Below are 21,250 nucleotides of genomic sequence, written 5' to 3'. Positions count from 1 at the left end.
ACAGAGGCCAGTACTTTGATCTCAACAGCAAATGTTTTTTCAGAGACAAGAGTATCATCAATAGCGCCACAGAGAATGGTGCCATATCTATATATGAAGTGATCTGATGAGCAGCATTCTGTGCCCGTTTGCTAATGGCATTGTGTGTGGGGAAGGATCATCACTAAGTGACTACGAGGATACAAAATGACTTGGACAAACTTTTTATGTGGTGTGATGAATGGCAGATGCAGAAATATTCAAGTAACTGTAGATGAGTAGGAAAAACAATCCCATAATGTTGTATACAACATCAGTACTCTACAGATTGACAGTCTGGTCAATAAAATGTTTAGGTATAACATTGCAGGGGCCGGCCGGAATGGCCAAGTGGTTCTAGGCACTACAGTCTGGAACTGTGCCACCGCTACAGTTGCAGGTTCGAATCCTGCCGTGGGCATGGATGTGTGTGATGTCCTTGGGTTAGTTAGGTTTAAGTAGTTCTAAGTTCTAGGGGACTGATGACCTCAGAAATTAAGTCCCATAGTGCTCAGAGCCATTTGAGCCATAACATTGCAAAGTGATATGAAGTGGAACAAGCACATAAGGATGGTAGTAGGATGGGGAATGATCAACTTTTTTTGTATTTGGGAAACTGTGGTTCATTTGTAAGGGGCACTACATATAGAACACCATAGAAGTGCCTAGTAGTAGTAATTGTTGTTGCTGTGGTAATAGATGCCATCCACGATGCACAGTGGCTTGCACAGTTTTAATGCAAATGTACATTCACTGAAGCCAGAAAGAAGATAATCAAGCTGCAGATTCCATGTGAAATGCATTCTCAAGCTTTAAAAGTTTGGAAAGCCCATTTGTGAGGCTAATAAGTTGTTAACTGGCGTATGTGACAGAGCCAAGGATCAGCCATCTGCTTGTGTCATGAAGAGAATACATGACAGAAAGGTAAACATAAAAATAAACTAGAGGTAAAGCTGTCATCAGCCTGGAGGTTTTAAACACAGTAGTTCTTTAGTACACACAGTCCTACTGACTACCATGTGCTGTTACCCTCTTTTCACATCTGAACTGATTTACCCAACTAGTTACAAAGTACCTGCTGTTCAGTGATCAAGGACCTTTGGATTTGTAGTGTCACAATTACCCATTGAGCCACCAAGTACTAGAAAAAGGTAGAATCATTTAGCAGTAAAGTCCAGAGCTATAATCCTTATAATTCCATATGGAATGCAGTCCAAAAGTAGATGATGAACACACCAGAGGTCACGTGACCATAAAGTGTAGTTAGCAGATTCAGTTACACAAAAAGCAGTGCTGAACTGACACCTTTCTGCCATCCGAATTGTTCATTTATGGAACAGTGGTTTGCACATGTATAGAAACAGGCAAAGGTCATTCCAGTTTGTAAGAAAAGTCGCAGTAAATATGTGCAAAACTACAGACATACCTAGTTGGTGCAAAAATCTTCTTGAATGATTTTGTGATCCTGTATGATGGCTCTTGAAAAAAAATCAATTCATCGGCAAGAATGGAAATGGATCCCATAATTACTGGTCATGTGAAACTGTTTAGTCTGCTTCTCCACAGTGCTGCCACAATGTAATCAGCCTGTAAAATGAGACCATAGTTCTGAAGCAGTATCTGTGGGAAAGCTAGCAAAGTTGATGTGCCTTTCAATGACTTAGTACTTCTGCTATGCAGTTAGTCATTACTTTATGCCTTAAATTATGTGAAAACAGTAAGATACATTATAACTGAATGGTACAAATGGATAGATGTGATGTACCTGCCATTACCACATTGTAAACTATACAAGTACCTTCTCTTGTGATGGTGTCCAACAGTCAAAGCTAATCCACAAAACATATGGAATGAAAATGAATGTTTGCATAACTGCCTACTTATTTGTGGCAAAAAGTATTTTAAGTATAGTTACATATGTTGGCAATATAAGAATGTTATTGAGTCTGAGAATCCTACTTTCACTACTGTTTGGGGGTTACCACCAATAGCATGCGCTTTCATTTATTGCACAAATTTCACCCATATTCATTCTTGCCCTTCGTCTCCCCTCCACTCTTCTGATGCTACCATCCCACAGGTGTGTCATCTGTCTCTTCAGTGTACATTCCATGGCTTGCTAAATATTTCAAGGGTTTCTGCTCAATGTTTCAGCCAGCTTTGGTCCAAACGTATCTTGAACATAACAGCTTTCTTGGAGGGCATTACATTCAGGAACTACAAATACATCAAGAATTTACTGTTAACATGTTGATGGCAGTATGGTCTTTACTTTGTATGCAGTCTGACTAGCGTGCATTCATCAGAGGACCTCAAACAACTGCCTAGCCCAAAAAAACTTGCTTTGTGTAGTGCACCACTGACCCATCAAGTATTTCTACAATTCTCCACCTCATAATGCATTTCCAGCAGTCTGCAGTTTGGGCAGTCAGAGAATCAATGAAGCCTTTGGTTGAGACCCTCCACTCACACCAAACCAAAAGACTTGAATCAATTCTGGGAATGCTGATACAAACTGTGTGTGCTGCATGCACTCATGTGTGACACAGGGGCTCTTCACCATTTGAGCTACCTCTCAATATAAACTGAAGGTGGCCTCAGAACCCAAACGATGGGTATCATTGGCACCAACATCAGCCACAACTTGTAGACAGCCACACCCTGTGTTTTTCGTAGCCACAGGTAGGACATTTTCCACATCTCAGATGAGGCTCCATGGCAGACATATTCAGTGCACATAGGATTCATTTCCAGTCCTGGATGCCATTTCCCTAAGGAGCTCCATAATGCGTTTGACGTTGGAGGTCCTGATTAACTAGAAAACTTCTGTCCACTTGGGCCTGTGTGACCCTGATGAATGAACACCTGCCAGTCCACTCACAGGGTCAATGGGTGAGGCAGCCTCCACATCACTCTCTGCCTCAAACAGCGCTAACTGTAATGACCCATCCCTCACCATTTGGTGAGGACAACTCAGCCACATTGGGTACACCACAAGGTGTCTTGACAACAGAGCCAGTGGGCAAAATAGGTGGCACCTTAAGGCATCCTATGTGATGAGCCAGATTCTCGGCCCCCACTACTACAATAGGCAGCAGCCTGAATGCTGCTGAATATGGCAAAACGCATCCTCAGCTGTTGGTGAACTGAGTCCAGCTCCTCCATCTGCACACAGTGTGCACACATTGATTCCATTCCAGTACTACTATTCAAGAATTAACAGTAAAACAGACAGAGAAAGCTACATATGTAGCTTGCTATTGTTCTGATGTTTCACCAGTGGAGGCTAATGCATTATTGCACTGTGTAGCTTTTCATTCAAAAGAATTAAGATCTGTGCAACAGGCCATGAATACACTTTAAAGTTACTAAAATATGGGATTGCGCCTCTTTACTACAAAAGCATGGAAGGAATGTAATCATAAAACGAGAGCGAGAGGGAGAGCTACATATGAAGGGCTTTTTCAATAGTGGTACAAGTCCATTACCTCCACTTTTCTGCCTATAATGCTCTGAATTTAATGATCCAAACAAAGAGAAAGAATGGTTCGTGTCTAGCAAGAAGCCATATGCTTGAATATATTTGTGGTATCTCAACTGCAGATTTTTCAGCACTCATTTAACTTTAGGACTCTGTATTTCAAGATGAACAAAAATGGACTTGTACCACTATTGAAATAAGCCCTTCATATGTAACTTGATTCTGAAACAACCCTGATTAAATCTGGGTATTGTTAGCAGTCAAATAATGTACGGGCTTCACCTTTGTTTCAAGTAACAGTAACCTAATGCATACATGCTAATTGATTGTGAGTGCTATGGGTGTTATTTCAGGCAGAATTTGGCTGCTCAATAATCCTACATTCAAGGAGCAGGGATTGTTGACTAAAAAAGGTCATGAAAGTTAGCCCGAGGTAAAGTTACATATTTTTGGTTAAACAGAAATGTAAGGAATCACTATCACTGCAAAATAAATTTTTATTCATATGTAATCTCAACATGTCAAATATGCGTGCATTGTCTGTTCTTTTGGACATGTCCAAGGAGATAGACAGCATTTTGATCCTGCAGCCACAATGACTCAGAGACAAAGGAAGTAGAGGCATTAGTTGTCTGTGGGCATTAATTTACATCAATGGGGATGGTTGAAAATTTGTGCTGGACCAGGAATAGAACCCAAGTCTCATGTGGACTGGGCAGTTGTAGTGACGACTATGCCATCTGGACACAGTGGTCATCACATCTGCATGGACTACTCTAGCATGCTTCCTGTCAGACCCAAATTCCGAACTTACTCACCACTGATGCAGTGCTCATGCTCATGATCCTCCTTACACATGGTGTCTCACTGGTTCCTGTCCCCCTGCGGGTCCGGGGTAAGAATAGGCCCGAGGTATTCCTGCCTGTCGTAAGAGGCGACTAAAAGGAGTTTCAACCGTTTCGGCATTCCATGTGATGTCCCCCTTGGGGTTTGACCTCCTTTTTTCAAAATTCTACAGAAGTACGAGCCTTTTGGGGAAGGACGCCTTACGTGGTGTACCACTGGTCCTCAGTGCACTAAGACCTTGGCACTCAGCATTGTACTGGCGTTGTAACCGTACCCACTATTCATCAAATTGGGCCTAAACGCCTGATGGGTTGTACGAGTTATGCCCATAGTGCGTCCCCATCTGCACCTACGATCCTGATGGACTTTCCATGGCACCCGAAATCCAGCATGGTAGCCAGCCCGTTGTGGTGGGGTCGTCATGTACCCTCTAGGTTGTAGCCCCCTGACAACACAGGGATCTTACTGCCGATACCTGAGCTGCACCCTCCCCACGTCGGGCAAGGAGTAGATGCCCGTCTCATTGGGGCATCAGGACTCCCGGCAATGGTCATCCTGCCAGGTGGCCCTTGCTGAGGCTGGGTGGTACCCGTGGGGAGAGCCCCTGGTCGGAGTGGGTGGTATCGGGGCTGACGTTTCGCAGATGAAACGTCAACACATATCAGGTCGCTCTGTGGCTGAGTCTTTCAAAAGAAAAGGTACTGTCTCTAGTTCTGGTTCTCCTGCCATTTCCTCCTTGGCCACTCCCTGGGAGGAGGGACAGGCCCGCCGGCTTGGGGCGAAGTACTTCCCCTGCTATTTGGTCTGCTCTCGAACCGATGGGGGGACGTTCGCCGCCTCCAAGCCCATGTTCTTTGTTCAGCACATTGAAGACATCTTCGGGGAAATCGAGGCTCTCAGCAAGATGCGTTCGGGGTCCGTTCTTATAAAGACCACCTCCGCCACTCAGTCGGCGGCGCTCCAGGCGTGCGACCGCCTCGGGGACATCCCAGTGTCCATTGTCCCGCATCTAGCACTAAATAGGATGCAGGGGGTTATTTTTCATCGGGACCTCCTGCTGCAATCTGATGAGGAGCTCAGGGCCAACCTGGAGCACCGAGGCGTGCATTTCGTCCGGCGAGTCCAGCGCGGCCCCAAAGACCGTCGCATCGACACTGGGGCCTTTATCCTCGCCTTCGAGGGGGACGTTCTCCCAGAGAAGGTAAAGGTGATGTGCTACCGGTGCGACGTGCGACCTTACGTCCCGCCTCCTATGCGCTGCTTTCACTGTTTGCGCTTTGGGCACATGTCGTCACAGTGTGAGGCTGAGCCCCTTTGTGGCGATTGTGGACGTCCTCTTCGTGAGGAACATACATGCACCCCACCACCTCGGTGCGTTAATTGTCCTGGCATCCACTCGCCTAGATCCTCAGACTGCCCCGCATATCAGAAGGAGAAGAAGATACAAGAACTCAAAACTTTGGATCGTCTCTCTTATTCTGAGGCCAGGAAGAAGTATGACTGCCTCCATCCCGTGCCGTTGACCGCTTCGTTTGCCTCAGTTGCGTCCACTCCTTCTGCGGTATCCTCATCCCTATCCTGTCCCCCCTCTGCCTCCTCCCCCCATCCGGGGTCTCTGCCTCCGCCTCCCAAATCCCTCCCTTCCAAATCCTTCTCCCCCGTGGCCCCCGCCCCCTCTGCCCCAGGGGCCACCCTTCCTCCTCCTCCTCCTCCTCCTCCTCCTCCTCCTCCTCCTCCTCCCCCCCCCCCCGCCGCCTGAGAAGCAATCCTCTTCTCAGGCATCCATTGGGGAAATGTTCGCGACCCCAGCTTCCGAGGTCCAGCGTTCCAAAACGGACCCCGTGCGTGAAGACCTTCTTCGGGTCCAGCCCACCATCCCTGTGCCTCCTCGGACTTCCAAGAAGGCCTCCAAGAAGAAGTCTCTCTCTCCCCCTCTCCACACCGGCGCGTTTCATCTGACGCTCCATCCGTGAGTCGCTGCTCCCGGCCGTCCTCAGTTTCGCCAGGACGCTCTGCTGCCAGGCGCTCAGCTGGCCTCTCGTCGGCAAATGATGCTGCCCCTCCTACACCACCAGGGACAGCAGCCGCAGCTGGCGACGAGTCGATGGAACAGGATCCGCCTCCCGCCGGTTGTAGCATTGTTCCCTCGAAACCTGGCCCTCCGCGGCCGTCGAGGTGACCAGCTCTTCCCCCGTCTCGTTCCCCCTCTTCTTTGACTAGCGATGGCCTTGTTACATTGGAACATAAGAGGTATTCGCTCTAATCGGGAGGAATTACAACTGCTCCTCCGCCTGCACTGTCCGCTCGTCCTTGGTCTCCAGGAAACCAAGTTGCGCCCGACTGACCGTATTGCCTTTGCCCACTATAGCTCAGAGCGGTATGACCTCACCCCTGTGGACGGTATCCCAGCTCATGGTGGGGTCATGTTGCTAGTTCGGGACGATGTCTATTACCATCCCATCCCATTGACCATCCCACTCCAAGCAATAGCTGTCCGTATTACTCTTTCTGCTTTTACTTTTTCCGTTTGTACCATCTACACTCCACCGTCATCCGCAGTTAGTCGGGCTGACATGCTGCACCTGATTGTTCAGCTTCCTCCGCCGTATTTATTGTTCGGTGACTTCAATGCTCATCATCCCCTTTGGGGCTCTCCTGCATCCTGTCAAAGAGGCTCACTCTTGGCGGATGTCTTCAACCATCTCAATCTTGTCTGTCTCAATACTGGCACCCCAACTTTCCTCTCGGACTCTACTCATACCTACTCCCACTTGGACCTCTCGATCTGTTCTACCATTCTTGCCCATCGGTTCGAGTGGTATGTCCTTTCTGATACCTATTCGAGCAACCACTTCCCCTGTGTCGTTCGTCTCCTGCACCACACCCCATCCCCACGTCCTTCTAGCTGGAACATACCAAAAGCCGACTGGGGTCTTTACTCCTCCCTGGCGACGGTTCCGGACCACGAATTTCTCAGTTGTGACAGTCAGGTCGAATACCTCACGGCTGTTATCATCAATGCTGCCGAACGTTCCATTCCTCGTACTGCCTCTTCTTCATGTCGCGTTTCTGTCCCCTGGTGGAATGAGGCTTGTAGAGACGCTATCCGTGCTAGACGACGTGCTTTACGCACCTTTCGCCGCCATCCTACGTTGGCGAATTGTATTGGATACAAACGACTCCGAGCACATTGCCGTAGAGTCATCAAAGACAGCAAAAAAGCTTGTTGGGCCTCTTTCACCAGCTCCTTCAACAGTTTTACTCCCTCTTCTGTCGTCTGGGGTAGCCTGCGCCGGCTGTCAGGCATTAAGGCCCACTCCTCGGTACCTGGCCTGACCTCAGGTAATGAGGTCCTTGTTGATCCTGTGGCTGTCTCCAATGCCTTCGGCCGGTTTTTCGCGGAGGTTTCAAGCTCCGCCCATTACCATCCTGCCTTCCTTCCCAGGAAAGAGGCAGAAGAGGCTTGGCGACCTTCCTTCCATTCGCTGAATCTGGAAACTTATAATGCCCCCTTTACTATGCGGGAACTCGAACGTGCGCTTGCACTGTCCCGGCCCTCTGCTCCGGGGCCAGATGGCATTCACGTTCAGATGCTCGCACACCTTTCTCCGGCGGGCAAAAGCTTCCTTCTTGGTACCTACAATCGCGTCTGGATGAAGGTCAGGTCCCCATGCATTGGCGTGACGCCGTCGTTGTTCCTATACCCAAACCCGGGAAGGATAGACACCTTCCTTCTAGTTACCGCCCCATTTCTCTTACAAGCTGTGTCTGTAAGGTGATGGAGTGCATGCTTAATGCTCGGTTAATCTGGATTCTTGAATCTCGACAGCTACTTACCAATGTCCAATGCGGCTTTCGTCGCCGCCGCTCCGCTGTTGACCACCTTGTGACCTTGTCGACATTCATCATGAACAACTTTTTGCGACGGCGCCAAACGGTAGCCGTGTTCTTCGATTTGGAGAAGGCTTATGATACCTGTTGGAGAGGAGGTATCCTCCGCACTATGCACAGGTGGGGCCTACGCGGTCGCCTGCCCCTTTTTATTGATTCCTTTTTAACGGATCGAAAGTTTAGGGTATGTGTGGGTTCCGTATTGTCCGACGTCTTCCTCCAGGAGAACAGAGTGCCTCAGGGCTCCGTCTTGAGCGTAGCCCTTTTTGCCATCGCGATCAATCCAATTATGGATTGCATTCCACCTAATGTCTCAGGCTCTCTCTTTGTCGATGACTTCGCGATCTACTGCAGTGCCCAGAGAACATGCCTCCTGGAGCACTGCCTTCAGCGTTGTCTAGACAGCCTATACTCATGGAGCGTGGCAAATGGCTTCCGGTTCTCTGAAGAGAAGACGGTTTGTATCAACTTTTGGTGATATAAAGCGTTCCTTCCGCCATCCTTACATCTTGGTCCCGTTGTTCTCCCATTTGTGGAAACAACTAAGTTTCTGGGGCTCACGTTGGACAGGAAACTGTGTTGGTCTCCGCATGTCTCTTATTTGGCAGCCCGTTGTACGCGTTCCCTTAATGTCCTCAGAGTTCTTAGTGGTTCATCTTGGGGAGCGGATCGCACTGTCCTGCTTTGCTTGTATCGGTCCATAGTCCGATCGAAGCTGGGTTATGGGAGCTTCGTCTACTCGTCTGCTCGGCCATCCCTCTTACGCCGTCTCAACTCCATCCACCATCGGGGATTATGTCTTGCAACCGGAAACTTCTACACTAGTCCTGTCGAGAGTCTTTATGCTGAAGCTGCCGAATTACCATTGACCTACCGGCGCGACGTACTGCTGTGTCGGTATGCCTGCCGGCTGTTGTCTATGCCCGACCACCCCTCTTACCAGTCCTTCTTCGCCGATTCTCTCGACCGTCAGTACAGGTTGTATGTGTCTGCCCTGCTGCCCCCCGGAGTCCGCTTCCGTCGCCTGCTTCGACAATTGGATTTTGCCCTCCCTACCACCTTCAGAGACGGTGAGAGCCCGACACCACCTTGGCTCCAGGCTCCGGTTCATATTTATCTCGACCTCAGCTCACTCCCAAAGGAGGGTACTCCGGCTGCAGTATATTGCTCACAGTTTGTCGAACTTCGTGCTCGACTTGCCGGTCACACCTTTATTTACACCGATGGCTCCAAAACTGCCGATGGTGTCAGTTGCGCCTTTGTTGTCGGGGCCGCCACCTTTAAATACCGTCTCCTCGACCAATGTTCCAGCTTTACGGCCGAGCTTTTTGCTCTCCATCAGGCCGTTCAGTATGCCCGCCGCCACCGCCATTCATCGTATGTACTCTGCTCTGACTCACTCAGTGCTCTTCAGAGCCTTGGAGCTCCCTATCCGGTCCATCCCTTGGTTCAACGGATACAGCAGTCCCTCCATTCTTTCGCTGATAATGGTTCTCCTGTCCGCTTTCTGTGGGTTCCCGGACATGTAGGAGTGCCTGGGAATGAGGCTGCGGATGCTGCGGCCAAGGCTGCAGTCCTCCTGCCTCGGCCAGCCTCCCATTGTGTCCCATCATCTGACATTCGTGGGGACGTTTGTAAGAGGCTTGTGTCATTGTGGTGGGATGCTTGGTCATCCCTCCAAGGAAACAAGCTCTGAGCAGTAAAACCGCTCCCGACTGCTTGAACAACCTCCTCCCGACCATCTCGGTGAGAGGAGGTCCTTCTGACCAGGTTGCGGATTGGGCATTGCCGGTTTAGCCACCGATACCTGCTCTCCAGTGACCCAGCCCTGCAGTGCCCTTGTGGTCAGGCATTAACAGTGCGCCATGTTTTATTGTCGTGTCCCCGCTTTAGTCAATCTCGTGTTGTCCTGTCCCTGCCATCTACTTTACCGGATATTTTAGCTGATGACACTCGAGCAGCTGCTCGTGTTCTGCGTTTTATAACTTTGACTGGCTTGTCCAAAGACATCTAACTTTTTTACTTATTTTATCTTCATCTTTGTCAAGCCTTTCTGGTGTCCCCCCTCCCCTTGAGTTTTACTAGATTCCCCGTGCTCTAATAACTGTGACTGGGCGCTAATGACCTCAGTAGTTGAGCGCCCTTAAATCCCACCAAAAAAAAAAAAAAAAAAAGAACAGAAACACTGGTTCCTGTAAGAGGTAGTGTGGTGTGCATCTACACTGAAAGGATTGTTGGCTGACGTCACCTTAATTATATATGTGGTGTCCATTCTTTCACATATGTCGATGTATCGTCACATCCTGTTCCAACAATCTGAACATGTTTTCCTTACTGCAATCATTTGTCCAGCGTTGTGGACATGAATGTGTAATATCAGCATTCCATGTTTGTGATCATTTCTGGGTAAAAACAATTGTCACAATATGGTATAATTTTGCTTGCTGGGATCAACCCACAACACTGGGGACAAACATTCAGCCAGTGTGATATTCCTCCTCTCACTGTGCCATTATGGTCAACACTCACTCATTGTGCAGCTTCATCAATGCGTCTGAAAGGGGCAACAGTACATACTGGGAGCATTAAGTGATTGACTACCGATACCTTGTATTTTCTACTGGTTTGAATAAAATATGCTTACCTTTCAGTAGGTAATTATGCATCCCCTACTGTGCTCTGCTGGTGTCACATACTGCAGTTTGAGCCTATGAGACAAGCAGTTGCTGGCCATTCAAAACAAACAAAAGACAACTCTGTAATAGACTGCACGAATCTATGCATTACAGTTTTGTAAATGTGAGGATACATCTCTGAAACTTACTCCTTGTTGCTACATAGGGACCCTACCATTTTCCAGAGAATATGTAGTGGAGGTCACAAAACTAATGAAAGGTCTGATCTGACTCTTAAACTCTGCTCAAAATTAGGTGATAGTAGTTCATCGACAGCTTGACTCTACAAATTAAAAGATGTTCTCTTGCCTCATTTACAAATGTTCATTGCCTCTTCAGCTAACAGCCAAAGAGTGAGCCTAGGATGTCCTCTGAGCCCAACCAACAGATTTTGTTGTTGCACATGAGCCTCAGTTCACAGCTGGCCAATAGAACTTACACCATATCTCATATGAGACAGTGGCAGATACAGAAAAACCTCAAGGAGGGCTCACTAAAGATATCTTGAGCTACCTTTACTTTTACTGTAATAAAAGCTAATCAAGTCATATGGAAAGTGTAAGAAAGTTTTATTTAAACTGATTACACACATATACATGATATAAAAAAGTTAGAGTTGTGGTCCTGTACTTTAAATGATGAATTCTATGCACCTACTCTTCCTGACAAATTGGTTAATTACATTGTCAGCACGACAAGGAATGCCAGGGTGAGTGTCCAACAGAGGTAAGCCATTAAGTCGATCCTCCTTCACTGTTGACCTCAGCCATGTCTTTGTACACCGCAGTGTTGAAAAACTTCTTTCTACTGCAGCAATAGATGCAGGTAGACAAATATATTTTACAGCGTGTGCAAAGTAGAATAGTCAGATATAGGATATAGAGACAATGCTTGCATAACAAAAACACAATCATTAAGAGCATTTATGCTCATTGCTTGTATTGAAGAGACTGTCCCATTAGTCTATTTTTAATCACAAAGTGTGAGTCGTCTTCAAAATACAGTAGTTCGGTTAAGCACTGATTTAGTTCATGCGCAAGATCATTAGCATCATGTTCCAGTAATTGTGATGGAAAAAGAATGTTGAATTTAAAATGATAAATATTTTCTTCAGCAAAACCTTCTCTCATGCCAGTCGTAATATGGTCCAGTGTTGGAATAGAAAGTTATTTTGTAATATGTCATAGAATCATCATTATGATGAACGTTGAATCTAATTTTGCTTTTGCCATTGCCCAACGCCCAAGATATGGTCTTGTAAGATTTTGCTGACTGGATATGTTATGCGCATGTCACTTAGTGTAAATACAGGGTGTTTCAAAAATGACCGGTATATTTGAAACGGCAATAAAAACTAAACGAGCAGCGATAGAAATACACCGTTTGTTGCAATATGCTTGGGACAACAGTACATTTTCAGGCAGACAAACTTTCGAAATTACAGTAGTTACAATTTTCAACAACAGATGGTGCTGCGGTCTGGGAAACTCTATAGTACGATATTTTCCACATATCCACCATGCGTAGCAATAATATGGCGTAGTCTCTGAATGAAATTACCCGAAACCTTTGACAACGTGTCTGACGGAATGGCTTCACATGCAGATGAGATGTACTGCTTCAGCTGTTCAATTGTTTCTGGATTCTGGCGGTACACCTGGTCTTTCAAGTGTCCCCACAGAAAGAAGTCACAGGGGTTCATGTCTGGCGAATAGGGAGGCCAATCCACGCCGCCTCCTGTATGTTTCGGATAGCCCAAAGCAATCACACGATCATCGAAATATTCATTCAGGAAATTAAAGACGTTGGCCGTGCGATGTGGCCGGGCACCATCTTGCATAAACCACGAGGTGTTCGCAGTGTCGTCTAAGGCAGTTTGCACCACCACAAATTCATGAAGAATGTCCAGATAGCGTGATGCAGTAATCGTTTCGGATCTGAAAAATGGGCCAATGATTCCTTTGGAAGAAATGGCGGCCCAGACCAGTACCTTTTGAGGATGCAGGGACGATGGGACTGCAACATGGGGCTTTTCGGTTCCCCATGACGAAGCCGTCCAGGTAAAAATAAGCTTCGTCAGTTAACCAAATGCTGCCCACATGCATATCGCCGTCATCAATCCTGTGCACTATATCGTTAGCGAATGTCTCTCGTGCAGCAATGGTAGCAGCGATGAGGGGTTGCCGCATTTGAATTTTGTATGGATAGAGGTGTAAACTCTGGCGCATGAGACGATACGTGGACGTTGGCGTCATTTGGACCGCAGCTGCAACACGGCGAACGAAAACCCGAGGCTGCTGTTGGATCACCTGCTGCACTAGCTGCGCGTTGCCCTCTGTGGTTGCCGTACGCGGTCATACTGCTTTTTCCAGCACGTTCATCTGTCACGTTCCCAGTCCGTTGAAATTTTTCAAACAGATCCTTTATTGTATCGCTTTTCGGTCCTTTGGTTACATTAAACCTCCGTTGAAAACTTCGTCTTGTTGTAACAACACTGTGTTCTAGGCGGTGGAATTCCAACACCAGAAAAATCCTCTGTTCTAAGGAATAAACCATGTTGTCTACAGCACACTTGCACGTTGTGAACAGCACACGCTTACAGCAGAAAGACGACGTACAGAATGGCGCACCCACCGACTGCGTTGTCTTCGATATCTTTCACATCACTTGCAGCGCCATCTGTTGTTGAAAATTGTAACTACTGTAATTTCGAAAGTTTGTCCGCCTGAAAATGTACTGTTGTCCCAAGCATATTGCAACAAACGGTGTATTTCTATCGCTGCTCGTTTAGTTTTTATTGCCGTTTCAAATATACCGGTCATTTTGAAACACCCTGTAGATTGATAAGAAAGTCCCCTTTTCTCCCCCTTCTCTACCCCCACCCTCTCCCCCACGCCCTGTCTCCCTGCCCCCACGCCCTGTCTCCCTGCCCCCACGCCCTGTCTCCCTGCCCCCACGCCCTGTCTCCCTGCCCCCACGCCCTGTCTCCCTGCCCCCCACGCCCTGTCTCCCTGCCCCCCACGCCCTGTCTCCCTGCCCCCCACGCCCTGTCTCCCTGCCCCCCACGCCCTGTCTCCCTGCCCCCCACGCCCTGTCTCCCTGCCCCCCACGCCCTGTCTCCCTGCCCCCCACGCCCTGTCTCCCTGCCCCCCACGCCCTGTCTCCCTGCCCCCCACGCCCTGTCTCCCTGCCCCCCACGCCCTGTCTCCCTGCCCCCCACGCCCTGTCTCCCTGCCCCCCACGCCCTGTCTCCCTGCCCCCCACGCCCTGTCTCCCTGCCCCCCACGCCCTGTCTCCCTGCCCCCACGCCCCCCACCACCCTGTCTCGCCCCCCCCTCTCTTCTCCTGTATGACTGTGCCATGTAGGAACAAGAGACAGATGCCCTGATACGTCACTTTCTTGGTTTTTCAGTTTCTTGAAGACCCATTAAATGCTGGCGACCCTAGTGTTTGTGTAAAGCAGGACCCCGAACTGAAACACCGTGCTGCTGGATCTGAGCATAATGTAAGTTTTCACACAAGCACTGTATTGTGCAGGAATTGTAGTAAGAAACTCTAGTTAGATGTGTTATTTGTAGGGTATTACCAATAGTATTTTAACAGCACTTGTAACATGCATATCTTTATGAACCATTACTGTTGCATTAATTTTTTATTGTGATTCTATGTAATGAATGCCTTAAGTACATATTTGGTGTAAACGGAGCAAGGAAGACTTCCTCTTGGAAGTAATTGTTAATCTTGTTACATCTCTGTGTCACAGTGCTGTAACATGTGGAACTATGACATGTGATGGGTGTATATTCTGGAGTTCCCAGTCACTATTCACTGTAGTATTTACATCATTACTGAAATCCTGCTGTGGAATTCCTTATGATTTTCCTCCAGTACACATGACATAAATTTGCATTGTTCCCTAAAGAGCAGGCACTGAAAATACATGGTGATATGGCAAGAAGCTGTGTAAATAACATTAAATTTGGGTAATTTTGATGATAATGTGTGGAATGCCACATTCATTTGATTAATGACCAAAAATTCCTCTTGTTTATGGGTTTACTGTTGGAAGATTATTTGCATCTTTATATTATCTGAGTTTAATTTTGAAATGTTGCCACACACGTATATCAAATTTGTATATGGGAGTACAACCATCTGATAGAGTAGGCCATAGTGCCTCTGAAATCAGAGTGGATTATGTGACAGGAATAGAAAGTGAAAGTATGCCAAATAAGTACTGCACAATGGCTGATAGCAAAATCAGGGGCAATAGAACTGATTTTGATGCATTCTGACACACTCTCTTCACAATTGATAAGAATCTCTGCAAAGTTGGATGATACTAATGAGAAAAGAATATTGAGAGCTGTCATATACACACAGAAGATGGCAAGCAGTTATAATTCACAGATTGTGTTCTTCTTTCAGTCTGTTGAAGATCCATTGGGAATATCTTTGGCCACTGATTTTATCAAGGAGGATCCTGAATTAAATATAACTGAGAATACTGTAAGTATTTCATCTCTGATGTATTGCATGTATTCAAGTATTTTGTTAAGTGTGTAGAGTAAAAGATGCATTGCAGTGGAATTGTCACAGATTGTCGGTTCTCTGGAATTTGTTGCTGTTTGTAATTGTAGAGTATTCTTGTACTCCTGCACTTGACTTTCATATCACCTCTTACATTCTGACTGTTTTAAATAGAAGTGGAAGGGGACTAGTGGCTGGTATAATGCTGTTCTCAGTAGCCCTTGTTGTTATCAATTACGTTGTATAATGGTTGTCTGTGATGGTCGTGAAATTCACATTTAGGTGAAGTGTAAGTTCTAATAGTGTAGGTGATTTGAGAAATATTCCTACTTTCAACAACTTCTGATAAATAGAATTCAAAAGAACACTGGCTGTTCTTATGTTTTGTGTGAATCATAATTATTCTTGAGTTTGCCCTAAAATTTTTTTGGGATTTAAAAAACAGAGATGAAATTTGTGGGTTCTAGATCAGCCCCGATATGTTGGCCACAACCTGTATATATTGTGGCAGCTTCTGTGGTACCTGTTATATTACTTATAAAATTTTCATTAATAGAAAAACTCATAGATTTTAGTGAATATTTGTACATAGCTGAAGCCATGTATGGCCTCACCATTCGAGTCCTGGCAGATCTGAAGAAGAAAGATTATTTTTTTAAATATGCTTTATGACCTTGCTAAGGGAAGGAGAAGCTCACATTGATAAACATGTCACAAGAATGAAATTAGACAAATATTGGGGAACATTCAACACACATTTGTGAAGGTTAGGTACTGGCTCACTTTTGATCTGATTGTTCATAAACAAACTTTCTGAAGTTACAGGCCAAGACTTAAATGTCACAGGGACTCATGTTATGCCATTTTAAACAAATGAAAGGGATGCATTGGCATCACAAGTAGACAGGACAGTAAGTGAAACAGTAGTAGTATTGTTCCACAAGAAGGATTTTACAGAAATGAGAATGCTGCACACAGTAGTCAGGGATTTGCATATGAGGAGTTTGGCTAAAACAGTGATCTGTAGGGTGTCCTAGGGCATAGCTGTAGTTGTCAAAGTGGCTGGATTGTAGTTGGTGACCACTTACCATGAAAATACAAAAGGCCATACTGGCCTTCACATGCAGCCCAAGAGATCACAGGTCAAACAAGATGTCTCCATGGTACCAAGGCCAGAGGTTCAAGGATAGTGTCTACTGCATGGAGTGCTGCTCCCATAGCAAGTGTGAAGAACAGTGTGTTGCTGATTGTGTGGTCTGGAATACCATGTCATGTGGTTGGCACTGAAATCACTGATGTTGTACCCCACTTGTTACTTTGAAAATACGTAACTTAGATTAAACAGTGGTAGACACCTGAGAAATCTACGAATAGGATGTGTGACCATAACAGTGATGCTGAGTAGTACATGCAGTTGTGCAGTAAATATCTTAGCTCCGTCAGCTAGAGTGGACATGCAACCTTTGTGGTCTCGGGAGCATAAAATGCAAGAGCTTAATAATGATGCAGAAAAATAGGGCTGACCATTTTGATACTGACACATGGCCAGCAAGATTCTGTAGTAATTGCGGAATTGGGAATTTTATTAGGTAATTGCATGAGAAGCTAGAGCAAGCTAGCAAGATAGCAAATTAATACTTTGTTGGAGAAGCAGTTCAGTGCAAGGCTGCTACATTTGTTACTGGTAGGTTCAGACAACACACAAGTGTAACGGAGATCCTTCAGGAACTCAAATGAGAATTCACAGAGGGAAGGTGATGTTCTTTCTAGAAACACTATTGAGAAAATTTAGAGAACTGCCATTTGAAGCTGACTGGTGAACGATTTTGTTGTTTCCAACATACACAGCACATAATGACTATGAAGGTGAAATTTGAGAAGTCAGGGCTGATTGAGAGGCACATATACAGTCTTTTTCACTCGTATTTGTGAGTGGAATGGGAACGGAAATCACCAGCAGGGTTATGGGGTACCCTTTGTGATGTGCCATTAAGTGGATAGCGGAGTATAGATGTATGTGGAAATTCTAGGTAAAATAAGTAGCTGACCAATGTAGTAGGAGCAACAATGATATTTTTCATAGTAGTAAATGTACATATACATACATACAAAATAATCTATTACTAGTTCCCTTAATTAGCCGTGCGAGTAGATTAGCACTAGTCACAAACAGCTGGTTGTCACTACACTTCACAGAGATAAATCCCTGTGGGAGCTTTTGCCTTAAGATTTGCAGTGTGGCTCATCCCACATCCATCCACGTCTTCATTTATGGAATGCAATGTGTAAATTAAAGAATGAATAAATGAATAACATTCACACCATATCTCTAGCCAGGGCAGAGATTACAGTGTTGAAAGCAAATTTAATTTTCTGAAAAACATTGTGGAACATTCAATAATAGGTGCAACCCATCAAGACAAATTAAGATCATCATATTTCACTGAAAGAAGTTATACCTGTATAAGCAATTCCTCGAGGATGTTTAAAATCATCAGATTTCACAAGATTATAACTTTATTTATTACAAAGGTACAGAATTGGGGTCACATTTTTATTTCTATACATGCCTGCAAAGCCTTTATTTCCAAAGGAACCATATGATTTTCATGTTGCTCACATTTTGTGTGTGTGTGTGTGTGTGTGTGTGTGTGTGTGTGTGTGTGTGTGCGCATAAAACATTAAGGTACTTTTCACAGCTATGTTTAGGACCAGATTCGTCATTTACTGATCACAAATATCAAAATCCTTTTCTACACATTTAAGCATCCAGACAATAGACTTGATCCACACATTTGCAAGCATGTCAGTTTAGGAAACTCAATGCTGTTCCCATGTAGCATCATAGTTCATCCAGTGTTATTGGTACACATAGGTGGAGCCTGTCACAAATACCCACCATTATAAAAAAGATACCATACTGTGAAATGAAGCAAATTTCATGGTCAGGTCTGCAGACCCTTTAGCTGATCAATGCTGGTTCCAATGCAGTGGTATACCATCCGTATGAAAAATTATATTTCTGATAATTTCCCATGTCTTCGGTTTTTTGACCATCTATGTGTTTTCTAACATTGTCAACTTTCTTCAATTTAGTACAGAATTTGCTCCTCTTCAGATTCAGTTCAGTGATAATCTCATCAAACTGTTCATCACATTACTTACGTTTAGTAATAACTCCTGATCACTACCAACAAATTTCCTGCCCCATATTGCACAGCACTTTACCCTTATTAATGTTGCAGCTACCAGTTCAAGTCATCCCTAGACGACTCATTTTATAAGATGGAAAAGCAATGAGAAATGGCCTGCTACTAGAAGAAGTAGACACTACTGGTCACACACTAAATGAAACATACTGCCTCCAATTCCTTGGTGTCTGCTTGCGTTTCAATTGAAATGGGGTCCACAAATTGGTAAAATTGTCAAGTTGATCCCCTCAGCATTACTCACCTACAGGCAATTTCAATGGCATCTTTTGGAGTTTTCACTTGTTTTTGGAATTATCTTCTGGGAAAGCCAAACAGAAATAAATAAAATATTAATGTTATTCAATGTGAAAGGCAATAGGGAGTTTCATAGTGACATGTAGATGCAAAGTGTTCACATCACATTCCTATTACAATCTTGTATAGAATAAATACTAATTTGTTCATTGCTGCCATGTCCTATAAGATTATCCTATAGGCTAGGACTGAGAGAAAGCGTGCTGGGAAGCATTTCTACATGTAGACACTCTGGAGGAACATTCCTTAATTGCAGGGCAGAGAGAGATGAGCTTTTTGGTTATCTCATTCTCATGCTGGTGCCTCCTTAATTTATTATCGATCTGAATGCCTAAGAACTTAACTCTTGGAACCTCATCCAGTGTCTGTCATTGATATCTCCTTGTATCTGTAAGTCATTTGAATTTGTTTGGAATTGCTTGATGTATGTTTTTGTAAGTATAAAGGTTGAATTTTTGTGCTGTTGCCTGTAAACCAGTTGCAAGCATGTTCCATTATTCTCCTGGCTGTTTCTAGTATGAGTGTGTTTGGCCATTATCAGTGTACTAATTATCGGCAAGCATTGCAGATTTTGAAGGCGTCTCCAATGGCTTTAGCACAACATTTATGTAGGTCAGTCCTGTGGGACATCATATGTATTGTTTCCCCATTCTGTATTCAGTTTTCCTCCCAAGGTATCATTTATCACTATGACCCAGTTTATTGTTGCTAAGCTAAGATTCAGTTCTTGTAAGTGTAATTCATTTAACATGACAACACTTGTAGTTTCCCCGAGTAAAGGAAGATTAAGGCTTTAATGTGATGCCAATAAGTTTTCTCCACTTCTATGTGCCTTGTACAGTTACAGAATGAAAAAGTCATCCCAGCATTGGGGGACTGCTGTAAATAGTGAAGGGGAACATTTTGTTGATTATTTAAGTCTCTTATTTGTATCTGTTATACATTACAATTAGGTAAATGTGCCATGAACCATATACCAACCAAATAATTGCTGGAAATGGGTACATATGCCTTACCTTTTTTTCATTTTGTTGGTAAACTGTGTTTCCTTTCATCACTGTCTTAACCAGTATGTATAATGTTCAAAACAAAACTTGGTCTGTTAAGCCCTTGTGTCTGAATACAGATGTTGCAAACATGGATTGGTATTGTACATATCTTTTGCAACACAATTAACTCAATAGATGTGTGCTAAGTCTTCAATGATGAATCATATTGTCTTTAGTTGTCAAGTTTATAAAGAATTTAATATTTTCTCAAAACAATTCTGATCTACAAGTAAGGTTATGGCTGAGTAAATGTCAGAACATTCTTAATTTCTTGTCATAAAATGATGTGGCTCTGTTGAGAGGTTAATGTAATCTGTCCATTATTGATTCTCATAATATTTGAGGAGTAGTGTTTGGGTCAGCTGTGTTGTGACAGTTAACCAACATAAAAGCCAATTACTCTTGTTGTGAAGTATCGGTTAAAATAATTTTAATGAACAACCCATAGGGTGCATTGAAATATTTTGTAGGTTATCAACTAAATTTGTTTAATTCATCGTAGAAATGACTGAACTACTAAATATCCACCAATTGATGTTGGAAATAATTTGATTTTGTTGTATGATCAGTAGGCCTGGTAGTTGCAGTGGATAGAGATACAATTATTTCTTAATGGAATACAACAGTATAGTTACTCATTAAATGTTAGTTGAATTGAAAGTACAACTCAGCTGAGGTAAAAGTGATTCCAAGTTTTCTCTTGGGCAATCACATGTTTGGAAAGTGAGTTTCATTCATTGTCATAGTGACAGTTCCTTTTCTAAATGATTGATAGTGGGTTCACACAATTGGCCGTGTGGAATTAAAGATAGCTTCTGAAAGAATTTCTTAAAATTATGTTTAAATCAGAAATTATTTGAATTGCACACTCCTTTAAAATCCAAATACATAAGGAATATGTTAAATTAGGCATGAAATAATTGAATCTAAAACTTAATATCTTGAAGATAAAAGTCAAAAACTAATTGCATTTGGGACACTATAGATTCTATACATAGCTCACACAAATAGCATTAGTCATAATGCAATTTTTGATACTCAAAAAAACTAAAACTATACATAAATCATACGATTTAAATACATGAGTCTTTCGGTTTTTCATTATATTACATTTACTTCTTAAAAAAAAAAAAAAAAAAATTCATCTTGCAACACAGTCATAGGTCCCAATTCTAAAGACATAAGTAATATCTGATGCTTTTTAAATGATCATTGGTTAATTTATTAATGTTCAAATTTGTTCACTTCTAACAA

At 44.2% G+C, this 21,250-nt stretch overlaps 1 protein-coding gene across 1 annotated transcript in view; it reads left to right on the top strand.

Moving 5' to 3' along the window:
* The window catches only part of LOC126108416 (zinc finger protein 708-like), a 139,216-nt gene that overhangs the window by 19,989 nt on the left and 97,977 nt on the right, over positions 1-21,250 (top strand). The window contains exons 4-5 of the mRNA XM_049913624.1: positions 14,324-14,416; positions 15,340-15,420. Of these exons, the coding sequence (XP_049769581.1) occupies positions 14,324-14,416; positions 15,340-15,420 (174 nt within the window). The remainder of the gene's footprint in view (positions 1-14,323; positions 14,417-15,339; positions 15,421-21,250) is intronic.

This window comes from Schistocerca cancellata, chromosome 11 (assembly GCF_023864275.1).
Source record: "Schistocerca cancellata isolate TAMUIC-IGC-003103 chromosome 11, iqSchCanc2.1, whole genome shotgun sequence".
NCBI classification, from domain to species: Eukaryota; Metazoa; Arthropoda; class Insecta; order Orthoptera; family Acrididae; genus Schistocerca; species Schistocerca cancellata.
Note: the sequence above shows the minus strand (reverse complement) of the source record. Positions and strands in the feature narration are given on the sequence as shown.